This window comes from Patella vulgata, chromosome 4 (genome assembly GCF_932274485.2).
Source record: "Patella vulgata chromosome 4, xgPatVulg1.2, whole genome shotgun sequence".
Lineage (NCBI taxonomy): Eukaryota > Metazoa > Mollusca > Gastropoda > Patellidae > Patella > Patella vulgata.
This window is the reverse complement of record NC_065882.2, coordinates 8,007,111-8,029,281: the sequence shown is the minus strand read 5'-3', so window position 1 is coordinate 8,029,281 and position 22,171 is coordinate 8,007,111. Positions and strand designations below refer to the sequence as shown.

Below are 22,171 nucleotides of genomic sequence, written 5' to 3'. Positions count from 1 at the left end.
GAAAGAAATGGGGTTTAACGTCCATTCGACACACACTAGGTCATTTCGGGACCAACATGGTTTAATTTTATTTCAATAATTCGCTTGCGCGTAGGGGTCTTTAGCAGCCGAAGGAAACCGGAGGACCCAGAGAAAACCCACGAGGTTGGACAGACAACCCTACTCCTTGTCACGTACAACTGGGGTTTCGAAACCATGCCAGTTGACTCAATGACAGGCCTTATGATACAGCGCGCACGTGCTAACCATTCGGCCATCCAACTCCCCCTCTATAATCCGGTCCACTTGAATTTCGCCATCGTTTACATAGGTGGGCAGTTGGAATTCGATGCAGTGACAGGCCTTATATTACAGCTTGCACCTGCTAACCATTCGGCCATCCAACCCCCCCTCTATAATCCGTATCCGCTTGAATTCCGCCATCGTTTACATAGGTGGGTAGTTGGAATTCGATGCAAAGTAGTCCTAGATGGAAATACCACTGTCCAGGCAAAAGACAGCTGTCTAGTCGTTCGGATGGGAAGAAAAACCAAGGTCCTGTGTACACATTGGCGTGCACGTAAAAGATCCCTTGACAGTTGGAATTCGATATAAGAGTAGGCCGTAGTGCCGCTGTCCGGGCAAAATTTCCCTCATAGCACACTGTATGGCATATGCCCGTCTTCATTAGCCCAGTTCGGAGCAGAACAGTAGGACGTTAAACCCCATTTCATTTCTGTCCAGGCAAATTTTTCAGCTCTACACAGGTGGTGTTAAATATATAAGTTTAAGCCCCTTTTCATTTTATGTCATTTCTTATTGTCTTGAATTATTGAATAAAAATTTGAAGCCAAGAAGGGAGACGTGGGGTTTAACGTCCACTCAATAAAATCTATGGTAGGTATCTTAATTCGATTGCATGCCTGTGGTCTCTTGCAGTGGGAGGAAAGCCATTTCTGACTTGACTCAATGACAGACTGATTGTATGCATGCTCTACCCAAGCAAAAGAGAGAGAGAGAAATGGTGTTTAACGTTCACTCGACACAAACTAGGTCATTGCGGGACTTTATGATAGAGCGCGCGCACGCTAACCATTCAGCGATCCAACCCCCCCTACCCAAGCAAAGTAGGACATTAAACCCCATTTCATACCTCAGAACTTGTATCAGGAATGTGTCTATAACAACCTTGGAGGAGAGAGAGAGAAAAATGGGGTTTAACATCCACTTGACACAAACTAGGTTATTTTGGGACAAACATGGTTTAATTTGTTGTTTCAATAATTCATTGCATGTTGGAGGAAACAGGACCTGGAGAAAACCCACGAGGAAAGAAAGGAAATGAACTGGGGTTTAACGTCCTACTCCGAACTGGGCTAATGAAGATGGGTTCACGCCATACAGTGTGCTATGAGGGAAATTTTGCCAAGACAGCGGCAATACGGCCGACTCTTATAATACCGAATTCCAACTGTCAAGGGATCTTTTATGTGCACGCCGATGTGTTCACAGGACCTCGGTTTTTTGTCCCATTCGAACAACTAGACAGCTGTCCTTAGCAAGGAAGGAGTATCATGTCATTTGACTCAGTGACACCCCTTGCAAACTAACAGGCATACGTTGAATCATTTGGCAACACAACACACCCACCCCACCCAACCTTTGGGGCTAAGAACTTAAGATAATGGATGAGGAATGTGTTTATTACAACATCAATAATAAATATAATAACAGTTATACATACAATAAATGTTAAACATACATTATGCAAGAGCTAAATCTGCCCATTGCAGGTGTTTCTTTAGGCCTGAAATGTTATCTAAGCTATTAATTAGACATTAATTAACTTATTCAGACCATAATCAACTCTCGATGGCATCGGATTTCTCCGATATTAAATAGATTAGAACAATTCAGCCATATTTTGAATTAAGCTAAAAATGGAGGAGCGAGACATAGCTTCGAACAACCAGTACGGTGGTTGAAATTATTGCACACGCCTTGTCAAACCTTCAAAGGCTAATATCTTCGCTCGCAATAGAGTAATTTGAATGAAATTTTCAAATTATTCATTTTACATTATCTTTTTTCGAACTATTATAGCAAGAATGGCTAGCTCTTTCTCTAAATCTTACATAATGTATCTTTAACTTTCAAGTTTTATCAGACATTATCATTTTTCACAACCAATTAGATAATTCTATATAGAACTAACAATCTATGTAATTGATGGGGAAATTGAAATGCAATTGTTCTACATAAATGCCCTTTAATATTAATTTATATAGACGATAAATAAATGCACACATACAATAATACAACAATTTGATTGATCTTTGAGAGGCGTTTAGTAAATAGATAGAATAATAATGAGAGAAATGGGGTTAAACGTCCACTCGACACAAACTAGGTCATTTCAGGACTAACATATAGTTTTAATTTTAATTCAATAATTTGCTTGTGCGTAGGGGTCTATAGCCATGAAGAGGAAACCGGAGGACCCGGAGAAAACCCACGAGGTTGGACAGGCGACCCTACTCTTTGTTACGTACAACCGGGGATTTGAAACCACACCAGTTGACTCAATTTAACACGCGCATGCTAACCATTCAGCCATCCAACACACAGACACCCCCCCCCCCCCTCGATAGAATAATAAACTTTAATACATACTTACGGAAAAAAAACTACTAATTTATTTGTGTTCTTTCGAAGATTATTCTCTCAACTAATTTATTCGGACATTCTTTCGAAGATTATTCTCTCAACGTTTAACACACAATAAATAATAGTATTTACATAAACTGGACGATTATTATTAATTACATATAAATTACAGTTGTGATGTCATCCTTTGATGTTGGCATATCATTATTTCAAATAATGGTACGGGCAATGTGCCAAGCGTAGATTATTTATACTAGTTGAAATTTTGGACTCGCGTAACGTTTGAGTGTCTGTATTTTAAGTTCTTTAATGGTCCCTCGTGTTGTTTAAATATATTATTTAATGTCTCGCTCTCGACCATTAACCCACACATATAATTGGTATTGGTGTACACAGGCAACAAGCCTATCGTACATTATTTATACTAGATGAAATATTGGACACTTTGAGTCCAAGTTGCTGACTTTAGTACCGGGTCGAGTCCCAAGTCTTCAAAAAGCCTGAGTCCTGCTCAAGTCACCAGTTTATCAAATTAGTCAGCAATTATTTTAATTAACAGCCACTGTCATGTCATGTAAGAATTAGGATATAAATTCCGTTAAATCCCCACTCATTTGATAACAGGGTCTTTTGACCCAAAATGTTACCAAGATGAATAACACTGGTAAGCTGATACTGTTGACTAATGAAGCTAGGCATTTTAGTAATGACAATTTTTGTCATTAAATCATATAAGTGGTCAGTATTCTAATGTTTAATATGTAAAGAAAGTGGTTAGAAATTATACAGTAGTCATTATAAGCGGGTGTGTAACTAGCTGTAAAAGATGTCACTACTGGTGTAAAAGCATGACTATTTATAACACCCATCACTATTGAAACACTTACTTAATGACTACTGCCTGATTACTAACAATCATAACTAACTAATACACATTATGTATATAAACTGACGAATTTGATCTATTAGTGTTGTATGTTTTCATTTATAACAGTTATTTGATGCTTAGTCAAGTATATGAACGTTCCAATATGGAGATTGTTTATATGATAAGGTTTGTATCTAATCTAAGTTGAGAATTGAGTGAAATCTGATTAAATAACAATTACATCCACAACACTGAATATCACAACAGCAAGTATTATATTAGTAAATATTAACTGAATAAAACACATTAATCCTTTTGATTAACTAAGTGACTAAATTCTTGCTCATTCAATGATTTTAGTGTTTATCGTACAACAATCTTGTAAAAATCCACATAATTTACAATTGGTCTGATTCCTGAACAATAAGATCATTAAGTAGTTCTGTGTTCCTGGTAACATTACAATCTTCCAGGTAATGTTCCTGGTAACATTACAATTTCCCTGGTAATACTTCTATCTTACTAGTAATATACTAATGTCCAAAAGAAAGTATACACTGTGCATTTAGTCCTGCTTCAAACAAAGTAGTTTTTCCATTGTATGCAGTATTTGGGTACAATGTCCATTTGTTTTGCCGTTTATTTGCTTGGAAATATTGAGTTTGGACGCACGAGACATGTTCAGTGTAGTTTTATCACATTTTTTTGATTAAAACAAAACTTAGTCATATTTTTAGTGTGTATACTTTCTTTTGGACATTAGTATATTACAATGTTCCCAGCAATATTACAATGATGTTCCAGTTGATATTACAATGATGTTCCAGTTGATATTACAAGTTTCCAGGTAATGTTACTGGTAATATTACCATCTTACTGGTAATATTACAATCTTACTGGTAATATTACAATCTTACTGATGATGTTACAATCTTACTGGTAATATTACAATCTTACTGGTAATATTACAATCTTACTGGTAATATTACAATCTTACTGGTGATGTTACAATCTTACTACTGGTAATTCTACAATCTTCCTGGTAATATTACAATCTTCCTGGTAACATTACAATCTTCCAGTGTAATGTTCCTGATAATATCACAATGTTCATGGTAACATTACAAGTTTCCAGGTAAAGTTCCTGGTAATATTACAATCTTACTGGTAATATTACAATCTTACTGGTAATATTACAATCTTACTGGTAATATTACAATGTCCCTGGTAATATTACAATGTTCCCAGTAATATTACAATGTTCCAGTTGATATTACAACTAGTGTAGTAAAACAAAATTTTGAACTATAAAAAATGAAACGAAATAGGATCTGTGTTTTAATCAGATTGTGCTAATAAGAATATTATAACATTAATTGGAATGATTTTGTTCTAAATACCTGTAATTTTATCTATGATATAGATTTTAAAATACATATATTTAATAATAATAATAATAATTGTATGAGTATTATAGATATTAAAACTATCACATCACAATAATGACATGGGGCTGCTTTTGTCAATTTGCCATTACAAAAGCTTACTGCCTACTTTCGTTTTTCTTTTGCTCACAATATTCTCTATCGTTATATATACATTGGGACCTTAATAGAAGTTGATCCACTATAAGACCCTGTTTTACTATAGGACTAGCATGGCTCCCAATCAGGGGCCAAATTCACTAAAACTTAAACAAATACATTTTAATAATGTAGCCATTTCATTGGTCAAGGATTTTGCTTGTGGCCAATGAAAAGGCTGAAATCTTTAAGTTTTAAATTTGGGTGAATAAGTTCCTCCCTAGTGCTATCTATAATTAAGCTTTAATATACAACATTTAAAAGGTTCATGGTTATACTCTAATATTAGCCTTATATGGACAATTTATAACAAGGTTGTAGTCAATAGACTGTGACATCTGCCTTATATGGACAATTCATAATAAGGTTGTAGTCAATAGACTGTGACATCTGCCTTATATTGATAATTCATAATAAGGTTGTAGTCAATAGACTGTGATATCTGCCTTATATTGATAATTCATAATAAGGTTGTAGTCAATAGACTGTGATATCTGCCTTATATGGATAATTCATAATAAGGTTGTAGTCAATCATTAGACCCTGTATAGATAATTTTATGCGGATTTCATTACTATAACAATTGTAAATATATTTAACATTACGTTTGTATGTTTCACACGTCATCAAATATTCCACGTGGTGGTTTGTTTGATGGTCGCGATAAGTTAAATCTTGACGGAGGTTGTGATTGGTAACCTGTAGAATTGTCCGCGAGTGGATCAGTCGTATGACTATCGTTATAGTCTAATGGTTCCACTTGACGTAATAATTCTGTTCTATCGTTATCGTCCGGACTTCTAGCCGCTGTATACAGACCTACATAAACAAAACACACAAGAATTAACACTCTGTTATAGAAATGAAATGGGGTTTAACTTCCTACAGTTCTGCTCCGACTGGGTTAATGAAGACAGGCATATGCCAAACAGTGTGTCTGGGCAGCGGCACTATGGCCTACTCTTATATCAAATTCCAACAGGTGTTAAACTTTTCAACAAGTTAAATGAAATGAAATGGGTTTAACATCCTACTGTTCTGCTCCGACTGGGCTAATGAAGATGGGCATAAACCAAACAGTGTGCTATTAGGAAATTTTGCCTGGGCAGCGGCACTATGGCCTACTGTTATATCGAATTCCAACTGCCAAGGGATCTTTTATGTGCACGCCAATGTTTACACGGGACCTTGGTTTTTTCATCCCATCCGAAGGACTAAACAGCTGTACTTGTCATGTTATATTATTCTGATAAAATGAAATGAAATGAAATTGGGTGGGATGACCTTTTCTAACAGAACCAGACAATGAAGACAGACATATGCCAAGCAACATTGACTAAGGGAAATTTTGACAAGGCAGTGTTGTTTCAGCCTATTCTTCGTCTAATTCCAAATGTTGAGGATTCTTTTACAGGCAGGCCCGTGGATACAATGGACCTCAGTTTTTTGTCAAATCCTTGATCCAGAACCACTGATATGGAGAGACTGAGAAACTTTCTCAACCAAAACCAGGATCGAGCACAGGACCTCCTGGTTAGTGAGCCAGCACCTTACTCACTGTGTCACCGCGGCTCCCTTGTTATTTTGATAGCAATCATATAAGTCAGATTCAAACTGGGATCCTATGTAAAATGAATTTGGAAGACTGTGAAGTCAAAAGGGTACACAGCAAGACTGCAGCCAAAGGGGGAGTATAAGTCACGTAAAATTGACGGAATTCGGAGAATGGACTAAATAAATATATATACATGTATTACCTCTACGTTCAGCACCACTAGGTATATCTTTAAATGCTTTAGAAGAACTATCGCGATCTGCAAATCTTTCGTTCCACATTTTTCTACGAGCATCACCATCTGCTTTTCTCTCCATTCTTCTTCTTTCTGTTGAAAGTAAACAAAATAAAATGGGGTTTAACATCCTATTTTTTTGCACCAGCCAGGTTAATGGAGATGTTAAACCTGTCTACTCTTTTCTAATTTTAACTGTCAAAGGTTCTTTTACGTGCACATCATCGTCTACATGGGAGTTTTTTGTGCCATTTTCACAAACTTTTTGTTATACATGTAAGTGAACTAGTAACCCACAACACCAGGCCTAGAAATATGAACTAGTAACTCACAACACAAGGCCTGGAAATAATGAACTAGTAACTCACAACACCAGGCCCGGAAATAATGAACTAGTAACTCACAATATAAAAGACAACGAAATCACGAATTAGTAACTCACAATATACCAAACGAAAAAATAATGAACTAGTAACTCACAATCTGACATATTAGACAAAAACACAAATAAAAGACAATTCTGTGCCAGACAAAATGACAGGAGAAGACGGTATCTTATAAAGCCTAAATTTGTGCCTGACATTGTGACAGACATCTGATTTCCATGATTGCACAATAAAAATAAATATTTATTTTCAAACCTCTTTTAACTAACTCTTTTCCTTCATCCATCAACTCCTGCGTCATGTCATCATCTCCGATGAACTGTTGAAATCCGAGAAAACTTAAACATCTACTACCGAGACTAAAGTACGTACAGATACACAGTAAAACTATGAGTATAGGAAAATAAATGTTAAACCCATCGGATATAATAGATATGACATCCATATGGCCCATTATCTGTAATAGAAAAACAAAATAGTATAAGACATGGTATGGTATGAGGCATGGTATAGTATGAAACATGGTATGTAATAGAAAAACAAAGATAGGTTGCCAGGCAACGAAACATACGCCCCACAGCATCTAAGTCGTCCCAGTGGTCGACAAGGGTTGTCGCATATTTAATCCTTTGTAGGTAATTGGGGGCCTTTACAAGACAGTTCCATACAGATCAGATTATAATTTTTGCCGTTTGAGGGTTCACAAGGTTCTACAAATTGAAACAAGGGTATCAACTCTGGAAGTAATCTACAGAAATTGTTAAAATTTGACAGGCTTTTTCGTTTCACAAATTTAAATGATGCATATAAATTTCATACATATCGGATGATAACTTTCATCAATTGAGCATTAACAAGGTTGAACAAAGTGAAACAAGGGCAATAACTCTAGAAGTAATAAAAGGAAATTGCTGAAATTCAATAGGATTCTTCTCTTTACTGATTTAAATGACGCATGTAAATTTCATACAGATCGGCAGATAACTTTTGATGTTAGAGCATTCACAAAGTTCAATAAAGAGAAACAAGGGCCATAACTCTAGACATAATAAACAGAAATTGCTAAAATTCAATAACCTTCTTCGTTTCACTAATTTAAAAAATGCATATAAATTTCAGAAAGATAGGATGATAACTTTTGGGGTTAGAGCGTTCACAAGGTTAAACAAAGTGAAACAAGGGCCATAACTCTAGAAGTAATAAACAGAAATTGCTGAAATTCAATAGGCTTCTTCGTTTCCCTAATTTAAATATTGCATATAAATTTCACAAAGATCGGATTTGTCATTTGAGCGTTCACAAGGTTCAACAAAGTGAAACAAGGGCCATAACTCTAGACGTCATAAATGGAAATTATTGAAATTAAATAGGCTTCTTCATCTCACTAATGTAAACAACATATATCAATTTTAAAACAATTGGACGATAACTTTTGGCGTTAGAACGTTTACCTGAGTATAGGATGTTTCTTCTCTATTTTGTTCACTGGTCACATGACTATCAAGGTGAATCAGTCCCAGAAAATTGAGACACATCGGAGGAGTTAGTCGACACAACATCCTGAAAGACAAATTGACATAAAATAAACAAAAAGTCTCACACACAACATCCTGAAAGACAAATTGGCATAAAATAAACAAAAAGTCTCACACACAACATCCTGAATGACAAAATGTCACAATAATTAAGTCAAATTGGTTTCAATTGAAACAGAAAATTTATTAATAAATCCATGATAGACTTGGTCATCAGAATCTTGCACACTTTGTAAACTAATGAGAACTACATCCAAATTCCTGCTTTGATTCATGTGGTACTTTTTAAAATGAAGAGAATGAAATATGAAAGAGTTGCAATGACAGTAATATGACAATTTAGAGACTAAATATTAACATAAAAAGTGGGTGTGATACTGCCCCAGGGGGTCGGGGCATGCACCAAAATAAATATTTGCTATCTTTACCGTATAAGGAATAAATATGTAAAGTTCCAAGATGATTCATTTAGAATTCCTGCCTTTAGACAAAAAACACAAAAATTGGGCGTGGGTCTGCCCCTGGGGGTTGGACATTGACCAATATAAATAGGTACAACCCTATGCTAGATCATTCAGAATCAGATCCAAATCTGTTCATATACAGAGAAAAAGTGGGTGTGGAAACACATAACATATTAAATCCTAGAAATATCTAATTAGCAAAAGTCACAACTACTAATAGGTTGATGTATTTACAAAGTTTCATGACGATGTCTTGAAAATTATTTCAAATTTCAACTGTCAACGTGAGATTGATGGGGTTTAACGTCCACTCAAAACAACCTAGGTCATTTTAGGACTAATATATGGTTCAATTTCGTTTCTATAACTTACTTGTGTGTAAGGGTATTTCGTCCTGGAAAAAAAATGGAGACCCCAGAGAAAACTCATGAGGTTGGACAGGCAACCCTACAACTTGTCAGGTACAAACGAGGAATCGAAACCACGCCACTCAACTCAATGACAGACGTAGGTTTAACTATGGCCTATTCTTATATCGAATTCCAACTGCCAATGGTTCTTTTATGTGCATGTCAATGTACACACAGGACCTCGGTTTTTCGTACAATCCGAACGACTAGACAGCTGTCCTTGTCAGGCCCTCCATCCAGCGCCACCGACAAGGGGAAACCACATCGGAAAACTTTCTCGGCCAATGCAGGGATCGAACACCCGACCTCCAGGCTAGCGAGCCAGCGTCTTAAACACTTAGCTTGACAGACGGTATGATCTATCTGCAGTCCACGTGCACATGTCAGACCACTCGACCACCCAAACCCCTGAAATAAATGGAACTTACATGCCAGTAAATATGATGCTGTGTTCGTTAGTTTGATGATGAGGTGCTATATAATAATAGTTGAAGATCTTTATTTGGAAAACACTGTAGTAAGCACAGAAACATATATAGGATATCGTTAATATCGATGCAAACTGGAAAAAAACAAACAGACAAAGATATATATCAAGGTGCTTCCAAAACATATATAGGATATCGTTAATATCGATGCAAACTGGAAAAAAAAAACAGACAAAAATATATATCAAATAATCTGACAAAAAAGAGATTACGATAGTATCGATTTTACAAGTCTATACATATTGACAAGTTTATCCAATCAGAGAGAGAGAGTTGTGCGAGAGAGAGAGAGAGAGAGAGAGAGAGAGTTGTGCGTAGGGGTCTTTAGCAGTGGGAGGAAACCGGATGACCCGGAGAAAACCCATGAGGTTGGACAGGCGACCCTACTCCTTGTCACGTACAACCAGGGAATCGAAACCGCGCCAGTTGACTCAATGACAGACTTTATGATACAGTACGCACGTGCTAACCATTCGGCCATCCAACCCCCCTTATCCAATGGACAACCAGCAATATTAATTTGAATACAGGTATTCTCGGAAAATACAAATGCTCAGCGATATTAATTTGAATACCTACCTCGATATACACATAATCATAATTATGCTGAGCTAAATCTATAAATACAGCAAACAACGATAATATAGGATCTTTAATAAAAAACAAACATTCCGACCATACTACCATGAAGGAAAATACCATCAGTATTATAGATAATCCCATCATAAACCATGGTCGGATTTTACACTTCCAATACCATTCTGAAAATAACAAGCATTCACAATTTGAAACAAAAGATGAAAAAAACTTGATTCATTAAAAAATCAGCCATTCTGGATTGTAAAGAGTTGTGTGAAAAATTAACAATTTGGTTATATTTGCTACTACTACCAGCAGGGATTGACATTAACGAACACTATACCTAGACTCAATGGTTTTAGAGAGGTAGGATTGACACCTAGACATGATTTGTTTAATAGGCCGAGTTGAAAAGATTCATGCAAAAAAAACATAATTTTTGTCACATTACCACTAAATATTTGAGGTATTATCGCAAGAGCCTCTATTCTTGCACACTGCTATTATTTTTTGTGTATTTTTTTGTCTAACTTTGTATTTCTGGCTTTCCTTTAACAGCCCTTTTACTTTTCCATGAGGATGCTCCATTGTGAGTTCGTAATGTTCTGAACTGATGAAATTGCAATCCAGTAGACGTGGTACAAGGGTTAATCAGCGAACTGGATGTATGAGATGTGTTGTTGACGTTTGGGAAAGTAGGAGGAGGGGAAATGTGTAGGGAGTGAAGTGCTGTAAAGGGATAGTTAGATGTATTATGAATGGTTAGAGTGGCTGTGGTGTTACGGTGAAATACTATGCCGCCACCGTAACACCACAGCTTTATGATTTGTTACACAGGAGTGATGTAATGGGTGTCAACAACTGGGGATGCTGGTACCGTCGCAACGTAGCCGTGAAATATATATTGTGGGGGGAAGGGCGGAAACGGAAAAATATACAATGTTGACAGTATGTGCCAGGCATAGGGAGTGTGTGGGAGGGTCACCCTCATAAAAATTTTTTTTTTAAATTTCAGTTTTCTGTAAGCAGTGAAAACACTATTTTGGCATTGTTTGCGGGGTTAAACCTAAAAATCACATTAATACACCTATTGCACGATATTGTGAAACTAGCTGACGAAGACAGCTCGGGCGGCGATTGTTCGACTCGGGGCTGCTCTGTCAGTATCTAACAAACGCATTTAGTTGGCGTACAACTTTTAAAAACCGAATGTCAGTATGGTATTTCTCACATAATTGGTTATCGCAAAAACAGAGTAAACTGAAAGCGAGTAATCTCGACTCAAACCTATAGTCTATAGCCTACTTACTACACTCGTCACTAGGCTTCCTATATTATTGTTTGTGGACGGTTTACTACTCAGTGATAAGCCTGCGCCGCAAAAAGAGGTCTCGCCTTTTATTATTAGTATAATGACTTCCTCATGTGCGGCAGGTTAGTTTGCTTCTAATTTTCTACCAGATGACCATGGATCTTTTCACCGAGACTAGATAATTTCTCTCGGTGTAAGGATATAGCTATGGATAAGTTCATACAAGGTCAATAAATCCGCGGTCACTTCGGGTCACACTGTTGAGAAAATAAACCGATGGGTTTGTTTAGTAGCAAATCGAGCGTGAATCAACTGAGTTTGTACTGAAAATTTTTTGAGTGATATGTATGAACTGTCTTCACACATTCGATTTATAATTAGCGATACACAGGTACAGTGGCAAGTGTTGTACTTCACAGACTGTTTACCTCCGAACTACCTCCGCACGAAATCCCCGATTTGGGTACTTGTTAAAAGAAAAAGAAATAGTACCTGTGCGCATGCCAGTAAAAAAAAAACTAAGAGTTCGCGCATAAAAATGCCCGAACGTACCAGGCGCCAGGTCATCCAGTAACAAAAGATTGAAACGTGCTAGAATCAAACATTGCAACTATGTTGTTTGTTAATCCAAATATCTCAGATTTAATAATGTTTTTGTTTCCATGGATACAGATTTGACTCAGATTTTGATAAACAAGTACCAAATCTACTCGTTATATCTGTATTGTTTGTGTATAAATAACTTCACTCAATAACTCTAGGTGTATATATAACCTGTAGTATAAATAACTGACCAACTCTAGGTGTATATATAACCTGTAGTATAAATAACTGACCAACTCTAGGTGTATATATAACCTGTAGTATAAATAACTCACCAACTCTAGGTGTATATATAACCTGTAGTATAAATAACTCACCAACTCTAGGTGTATATATAACCTGTAGTATAAATAACTCACCAACTCTAGGTGTATATATTGCCCGGACAATCTGATTATAATCTGTATTGTATGTACGACGGAATAAACGATCTGGATTACTTTCATTATTCATGGTATCTTCTACATCGAAGACCTTCTCCATCAACATGGTCCATTGTATCTGGGTCCGTTTCTCTAATTGAATACTCTGCATAACCTTCTTGTGTAATTTTACCATGTTTTTCTCCGATATACAATCTTGTGGTGATTCGTAATCTTCGTAATCATCCATTTTATTACGTACAGAATTACGCAACGATTCAGGACACTAAAGAAAACCAACAAATTATATAAATAATTTTAAGTGAACTGAAATGAGTTATAACAGCCTTTTTTTTCATAATCGTTCGGTCCCTGCATTGGCTGAGAACGTCCAATGGGAGTTTTACGGCATGGTTCCTTCTTTTGGTGCAGCATGGAGGGCTTGGCAACAACAACATGTAGTTGTTCGAATGGAGAAAAATGAGGTTTAACTAGGGTTATTTCAGAACTAACATATGCTACAATATTAATAATATGCTTTTGCATAGGGGTCTTTTAACAGAGGGAGGAAACCGTAGGTCCCAGAGAAAACTTCTGAGGTTTGTGGACCTCTTTTTTTTCATCCCATCTGAACTACTAGACATAAAATCAGTGTCAGATACCTTAAACAGTAGTAAAACATAATACCTTGGCAAGTATGGTGTCCATATGTTTACGTAGTGGGTGATTGTATTTGATATTTTCAGCCAATCGTTTAGTCTCCTGCAATATAAAGTCATGGTAAATATCCAAAACACAAACAGAAAAGATCTTTGTTTATACTAGAACTAGTAGAAGAATCATGATATTCTAGCCATCTTCTTAAACATACATTATGCAAGAGCTAAATCTGTCTATTGCAGGTCTTTCTTTAGGCCTAAAATGTTATCTAAATTATTAATTAGACATTAATTAACTTATCCAGACCATAATCAACTCTAGATGGCATCGCTAGCCTGCGATCTTAAGTGAATTGTGATCCGATTTACTGCATAACTTTCCTTCTCGATTAAATGGATAATTGAGACTATGCTGTTTAACGTACTGACTTTAGTAATGATGACCGAGGCTAGGCAGAAATTTTATTTGCTTAGTTCTCGGTTCATCGTGGATCAATTTGAATGAAATTTTCAGCAAATTGCCTTTACATTATCTAGTTTTTAATTATTATAGTGAGAACTGCCAACTTGTTATCGAATCTCCCATAATGTATCTTTAAGAATACTTTATTTACATTGAGTAAAAACATGAGGTATGATTGAGACAAACGATGAGACACACATGAAGATGCATCACTGACAAGGGAGAACCACGCCGGAAAATCCGGATGAACTTTCTCGGCCAATGCAGGGATCGAACACCCGACCTCCAGGCTAGCGAGCCAGCGTCTTAACCACCTAGCCACCGTGGCTCCTTGTTCAAATGACAAGGTCCACATCCCTGCTAATCTCAGAGTTGTTCACAATCTGGTTAAAACACAGATCCTATTTCGTTTTGTTTTTATAGTTTAAAATTTCGTTTTACTTGTCTTTACTACACTTGGATCTGGAAGACTTGTTATTTAACTCATGTTCTGCTTGAAATGAGGAGTCAGCCAATCAAATGGTCTGTCGAATTGAGTGTTTGACCTTTTTTGCCCGGAACTGTGGGTAATCCACTAGTAACATCAATGCTGATTGGTTAATCAAATGTCTGACATCATAGGTCAAAAGTCGGTCTTTTGACCCCTGACGTGACCTATCGCTATAACTTGCCAGGTCTTCAAGTAGTGTAGGCCATCGAAAGTATAAAAAAACGAAACGAAATATAGATCTGTATTTTAATCAGATTGAGTTGTTTATGACATGATTTCAACTTATACAGATAATGCCAATCTCAAAGTTTGAAAGAAACACAGGGATAAGGTGTCCTGCCTTTCATGTGTAGAATTCCTCAAGACAGTTGATGTCTGACAGAGGCAAGCGCTCAAGCGTTATCACGTGGCCATTGCCCGCCTTGATAGAGGGTGGATGATAAAGGGAGGAGATGAAGGAAACAGGCATGGGACTCTTTCAGACATTCGTGCATGAGGTATATATCACATCGCTGTCCCCTGGTGGAGAGGGACGGGGAGACTGGGAAAAAACGGAATTCATTTCTGCTTGAGTTTTTCCGTCACGTCAGCTGAGACGTATAAATACTGTGTTTTACTCACATCAAGAACATCTTCTAAAGCCTCTTCAGCTTCTGTTTTCTCTGTACAAAGTTTGGCTATTTTAAAATGAGTTCTAGAGAGAGTATAACCACGTTTAGAACTGTTCCAGAATGCTCTCGGGACCTCAACTAGACCATAGCCTAACATTAACACCAGTACAAACAGACCCCACGTATTACTAGCTGTCACACCAATAACCTTTAACTTCTCCCTAAAAAAATAGATTTCAAATAATATTCCTCATTAGATAAAAATTATAAAACAGAGAGAGAGAGAAATGGGACTAACATATGGTTTAATTTTATTTTAATAATTCGCTTGCGCGTAGGGAGTTTTTAGAAGTGGGAGGAAACCGGAGGACCCAGAGAAAACAGAACGAGGTAAGACAGACGACCATACTCCTTGTCACTGGGCTAATGAAGAAACGACATTATGCCATAAATAAAATAAGGTTTTTAAAATGTGCCACTTTTCTGCACCAATAAAATAAAAGTAAAGTGGATGAAAGCGTAAACATATTTCTTACCCATCAACATCCAGATCAGGTCGAGCAGCAACATAGATTAAACAGATACCAAATATCAATAAATATGTTCCATAAAATATAGCATTCTCTATTAAAGCTGATTTAATCTTTCCTAATACAGTAAAATCACCTGCATTAGAATACGACTGCATCATTGGTAGAACTAACCTACAAAATAATTTACATGTTAACAAAAATCAAATGAAAAGGGGGTTTAAAGGTCACCGGAAAAGGTTCATAAATTTTTTAAATAATGCAAGTAATTATGTCAACATATCCTTTCCATAAGTATAACACGAACCCGAATGTCAATATTACCTGCAACAGGTAAATTTCAACGTTAGCAATTTCCGCCATTCTCCGTGGGTAGTCGTAACTTTCCGTAAATTTGACGTCATTTTAGTCCTTCTGCTCATATTCTAGTCTATATTTCTATGTGCAGAAGGACTAAAATGACGTCACGGATTGCTTATTGACGGAAAGTTCCGACTACCGACGGAGAACGGCGGAAATTACTAATGTTGAAATTTACCTGTTGCAGGTATTATTGACGTTCGGGCTCGGGTTATACTTATGGAAAGGATATGTTGACATAATTACTTGCATTATTTAAAAAAAAATTGATGCTTTTCCGGTGACCTTTAACATCCTACTGTTTTGCATCGACTATATTATTCTAGAAAATATCAAAATAATCTGACGTCCAATATACCACATCATCTTAGTATTAAAGAGGTATTATGGGAGATTAGATAAAAAAGTTGACAGTTCTCGTAAAAAAAACGATAACGTAAAAAAAAATATACTGAAAATTTCATTCAAATTGCTTCACCTTGAACCAAGATATTAGCTTTTGAATTCTAGGCTAGCCTCGATCATCATTGCTGAAGTCGGTACAATAAAAAAAACCAAAGTCTCAATTATCCATTTTTATGTTTAATTATTTTTCTAAAAATGTATTCCAATCTGTTAAATATCGCAGGCTAGCGATGGCATCGAGAGTTGATTATGGTCTGGATAAGTTAATTAATGTCTAATTAATAATTTAGATAACATTTCTGGCCTAAAGAAAGATCTGCAATAGGCAGATTTACCTCTTGCATAATGTATGTTTAAAGATTTAGATAAAGAGCTTGTCATTCTTGATGTAATAATTCAAAAATAAATAATAACAAGAGCATCGCTATCGCTGCTATATACGTCCACATTCCTGCTTTGATTCATATGGTACTTTTTAAAATAATGAAGGCTTGGCGTCTGGTTTGTTTTGCCAAATTAACAGACTAAATTGAACAAAACGTGGGTGTGACACCGCCCCTGGGTGTCAGGGCATGCACCAAAATAAAAAAGTTGCTATTTTTACAGTATAAGGAATAAATATGCCAAGTTCCAAGATGATCCATTCAGATTCAGAATCCCAGCCTGTAGACAAAAAATACAAAAATTGGGCGTGGCTCTGCTCCTGGGGGTTGGAAATGGGCCAATATAAATAGGTACAACCCTATGATTGATCATACTGAATTAGATCCAAATATTTTAATAATTGCAATCTGTAGATTATTTACAGACAAAATATTAACCATGTACCAAAATCAATAGTTGCCGTTCTTGGGGTATAAGCAATAAGTATACTCAGTTCCAAGATAATCCATTCAGAACTGTGGCCTTCAGACGCTAAATACATAACAAGTTTGAAGAAAATCCAGTAAGAATTGCGCCCTGTAGGCGACACAAAGACACACGAAAAGAAAATGGGAAATGGGCGTGGCTCTGCCCCTGGGGGTTGGGCATGTACCCCAAACGATAGGGATGTTCCTTAGGGTACAAAGAATGTGTATGCAAGATTATAAGTTAAGAAATGTGGCCTGTAGACGACAAACAAACAAATACTAGAAATGGGCGTGGCTCTGCCCCTGGGGGTCGGGCATGCACCAAAAACAATAGGGATCTTCCTTGGGGTATAAGGAATAAGTATACCAAGTTTGAAGAAAATCCAGTAAGAATTGCGCCCTGTAGGCGACACAAAGACACACGAAAAGAAAATGGGCGTGGCTCTGCCCCTGGGGGTTGGGCATGCACCCCAAACGATAGGGATGTTCCTTAGGGTACAAAGAATGTGTATGCAAAGTTTCAAGATTATTAGTTAAGAAATGTGGCCTGTAGACGACAAACAAACAAATACTAGAAATGGGCGTGGCTCTGCCCCGGGGGGTCGGGCATGCACCAAAAACAATAGGGATCTTCCTTGGGGTATAAGGAATAAGTATACCAAGTTTGAAGAAAATCCATGAAGAATTGCGCCCTGTAGGCGAACCACAGACACACACACACACACACACACACACACACACACACACACATACATACACACACACACACACACAGACAGGGGCGACGGCATAATACGTTCACATTATGAATGTGGACGTATAAAAAATGAATATGTTGACAACTTTAGTCAAATGACGATCTAGAGAGGTGATTATAGGTTTATCAAGTGAATAAATGTCTAAATGATAATCTATATAACATTTGAAGCTAGAAAAAGAGACCTGCAATAGGCATAGTTAGCTCTAACATAATATATTTTTAGTGAGAAAACAAACAGTTTATTAAAGAAAAACTGTGAAGTAATCTTTAAAAGTGAGGAATAAAAACAGACAAAGACAATATTTAACATACCATGTTAAAACTTGTGACGTCCAATATACCACTCTCCATAACGCTGGTAAAACATTATCTGGTACATGACTTAATGGTTCTTCACATAACATAGGTGGCATGTGAATAGGATGAAATGATGTAGTTGTAGTAATGATATCATCACTAGTATTAGATGTTGTTGTGGAAGTAGTTGATGATGTCATGTTACCTGGTAGACTAGCTGTGGTAGTTGTTGTTGTTAACGGCATGCTGTCACGTTTACATTGGCGATAGAAAGTCTGAAATTATAATATTTATAGCTAGTCTGACAAAGTCTGTGATAGGTGACTTATGTCCAGGTAAATGCATGTCGCAATCTGATTGAAATATAGATCTATATTTCGTTTCGTTTTTTATACTTTCGATGGCCCACACTACATAAAGATCTGACCAGTTGTTTTGGGACATCGGATCAGAGGTCATACGAGCGGCTTTTGACCCTATGACGTCAGACATTTGATTAACCAATCAGCATTGATGTTTCTTGTGGATTACCCACAGTTAAGCGCACCTCACACCAAAAGCTTGCCGTAACAGACCGTTTCATTGGCTAATCCCTCACATTATCCAGAACACGGCAATGATAACAACTCTTCCAGATCCTAGTGTAGTAAAGACAAGTAAAACAAAATTTTGATCTATAAAAAACGAAACGAAGATGAAGAACTACAAGAAAAAGATTATCAAGTCCATGCAAAAATGGTGAATGTAGCATCTCTAATTATCTAGGTAGATAATAAAATTATAAAAAAATCAACGATGCTTACCGAAGACACATCCATAGGCAAGATAAAGATGATCATGAATGAGAAATACCATGCTACGAAAGTAGCCAAGGTGACCAAAATATGTTGTTTTCGTAAGTCACCATAGCGATGAAGAATGAACGCAGCCAAAAGACAAGTACAGATGATCTCCACAACTAGAGGCCCTGCACTCATTTTTCTAGTTGATAGTTGTAAGAATAATCAATGTAATAATAAACAGACGATTGCTGTCACCATTCCTAAAATTAAAAATAAATATAATCAGTGGTTATTGATGATCCATTCAAAATGCCCAATAACTAGCTTAGATCCAGATATAATGTGCCCCACCATAAAAACATTTTGATAATTATGCCATAATATTAAACATACATTATGCAAGAGCTAAATCTGCCTATTACAGGTCTTTCTTTAGGCCTGAAATGTTATCTAAATTATTAATTAGATATTAATTAATTTATCCAGACTATAATCAACTCTTGATGTCATCGCCAGCCTGCGATATTTACTGCATTGAAATCCAATTTGATGCTCAACTTTCATTCATGATTAAATCATGAAATGGATAATCAAGACTATGTTTTTTTATCGTATTGACTTTAGTAATGATGATCGAGGCTAGGCAGAAAATTCAATCGCTAAATTATCGGTTCGGACTGGATCATTTTGACTGAAATTTTCAGCAAATTCCCTTTACATTATCTAGTTTTTAACAATTATAGTGAGAACTGCCAGCTCTTTACCTAATCTCCCATAATGTATCTTTTATGATTAATTTCCCCTGTTTATTTTTGAAGTAACATAAGGTTTAATTATATTTCAATGCATCAATTGCACGTACATGTAGGAGTCTTTGGCAGTGGGAGGATGTCGGGAGGACCCAGGGAAAACCTACGAAGTTGGACAGGCAATCCTACTCCTAATTGTCACTTACAAGAGGCGAATCGAAACCACACCACTTGACTCAATGATCTAACTAGAAATGGTTCCACTACTGATGTCTTCCGCCTTACTCCAGCCACAGTAGTGGCTCGTCCTACAGAGCTCCTTTGCGCAAGCTTTTTAGTCAAATGACTACAAAAAGGTTACTGGCCTATAGCTCCCTTAATTTACACATAAACAGACCCAAACAGTACTGCACATAGCTTAACATATAATAAATCAATTCCCATTGAAAAAGGTGAAGCCTTACCGCATAATTATATGATTTGATGAAACCCAACTGCTACGCAAAATTTCAACTGGCCGGTGTCATGGCGGCTTGCGTAATATGTCATTACAAGAAACATCGCTATGCAAATGTAGAACGCATAACCACAAAGAAAAACTGTTCGGTAACTATTTTAGTGGTCCAGTCTTCACTATTTGTCATAGAATTACATATTCCAATACAAACTGTAATGATATGTGTTGACAATTGTGCGTTTGAACCTATTTGAATGTGCGTAAGGAGTCTTAGACTGTATCAATTGTAACGTTAAACACACAGTTTAACATTACAAGTATAGTAACTATGATCTAACGTGCATGCATTAAAGTCAACCACCCATCCCCGCACCTAACAGCAGCCGAAACGAATGCATATGCAGCAGATTATTGAAATAAATTGTAACCAGACTATAGCTATACTCATACATAGTGTCGATCTTTTCTGCATCAATCAAAATATATAGATAGATCAAAGGGTTCAATCACCCTTGTCAAATCGAAATCCACATCAACAACTCAATTGTTATTTGTACCAGCTCATTACAATAAAACAATATGCGACCGTTCACACATATCGCATAAACACTGATCGAATTCGAGATAGATAAAACAATAAAAATAAAAAATGACTTTATAAAATTGAAAAGAAGACTTCTTTGGTGTCTTTGTTTGTTTTGGATTTTTAAAACCTTATATTAACAGATAATACCCAAATATAATACATACCACAACCAATGTGCTATCTACAAGAAATACCATTCTATAAAATCTGTTTTACATCAAACCTTATCGGCTAATATCTTATATTTTTTCTGCATATTATTATTGACAGCCGAGTAAAGTCGCTTACGTCAATTCCTTCAGAGTTATCTGTCCCTTTTAATAGGCGTGCGCTGTTGTTTGTTATTTCCGGTTTCACATGGCGGTGCAATGTGAACACTGAACGGTATTATTATACCTAGAAAATGTTCGAATTTAGTCGTCCAACAATTGACTGGATTGTTAATATCGTAAGAAAATTTCCTTAAAAGAAACATAAATATTTTTTGTAAATTATCAGTTAAATCTAAGACCAAACACTGACCCCCAAAATGAAATGAAACACCAAAATTTTGTAAAAGTAACAACAGACCAAACAAAACAAGTCGTAACTAGTTGTCGTGCTCTCTTTTAGCCATTATTTTTGCTAACTTTACTAACTCACCATAGATTCCCAGTATATATTTTAGTGGTGTGGGGGGGGGGGGGCTGTGAGTGTAGAAGAATCCAATTGTTGAAATTAAGAATAGAGTGACAACATTGAACATGGACTGGAATCCATGAATTTATTTTATTTGAAGTCACAGTTATACCAGCCTCATCATACCATGGCATAATAGCAGAACTGACAGAAGTAGTGTTATCAGTTGTAGGATAACAATATCATGCAAACAAAACTGTTTGTTCAGCTATGTGCAGTATGTCTAAATAGTATTGTACCTGCCATATGTCGCCCCAAATTCTCATGTTTCTTTGAAATGACAGACATCAATTTATTTCATGAACATTGAATTGAGGTATCTCATTCTAGAGTCACACTGTCAGTTGACTTGATAAGTTCGGGTCACCTGGCCAACCTCATGGCTTTTCTCTGGTTTCCTCCCACAGCCAAAGACACCTACACGCAAGTGAATTATTGAAATAAAATTGAACCATATGTTATTCCCA

General features: G+C 36.5%; 1 protein-coding gene across 1 annotated transcript; it reads right to left on the bottom strand.

The window, feature by feature from the left end:
* Positions 1-1,666: 1,666 nt before the first annotated feature.
* LOC126819082 (G-protein coupled receptor-associated protein LMBRD2) lies at positions 1,667-21,317 on the bottom strand. Its single transcript, XM_050546921.2, has 13 exons — positions 21,191-21,317; positions 19,256-19,494; positions 18,468-18,727; positions 15,786-15,953; positions 15,260-15,470; positions 13,714-13,788; positions 13,024-13,312; positions 10,750-10,931; positions 10,111-10,244; positions 8,725-8,833; positions 7,529-7,730; positions 6,855-6,980; positions 1,667-5,916 (listed from the first exon to the last, which is right to left on the bottom strand). Exons 2-13 carry the CDS (start codon positions 19,427-19,429, stop codon positions 5,714-5,716), a joined length of 2,133 nt encoding a protein of 710 aa, XP_050402878.1. The 5' UTR covers positions 19,430-19,494; positions 21,191-21,317; the 3' UTR covers positions 1,667-5,713.
* Positions 21,318-22,171: the final 854 nt, after the last annotated feature.

Coding starts and splice junctions, on each gene's coding strand:
- LOC126819082 (XM_050546921.2), bottom strand. CDS start 19,429: ATGAGTGCAGGGCCTCTAGTTGTGGAGATCATCTGTACTTGTCTTTTG. Junction 18,728..19,255: donor TGCCTATGGATGTGTCTTCG/GTAAGCATCGTT, acceptor TTATAATTTCAG/ACTTTCTATCGCCAATGTAA. Junction 6,981..7,528: donor AAAAGAGTTAGTTAAAAGAG/GTTTGAAAATAA, acceptor TACTTTCAACAG/AAAGAAGAAGAATGGAGAGA.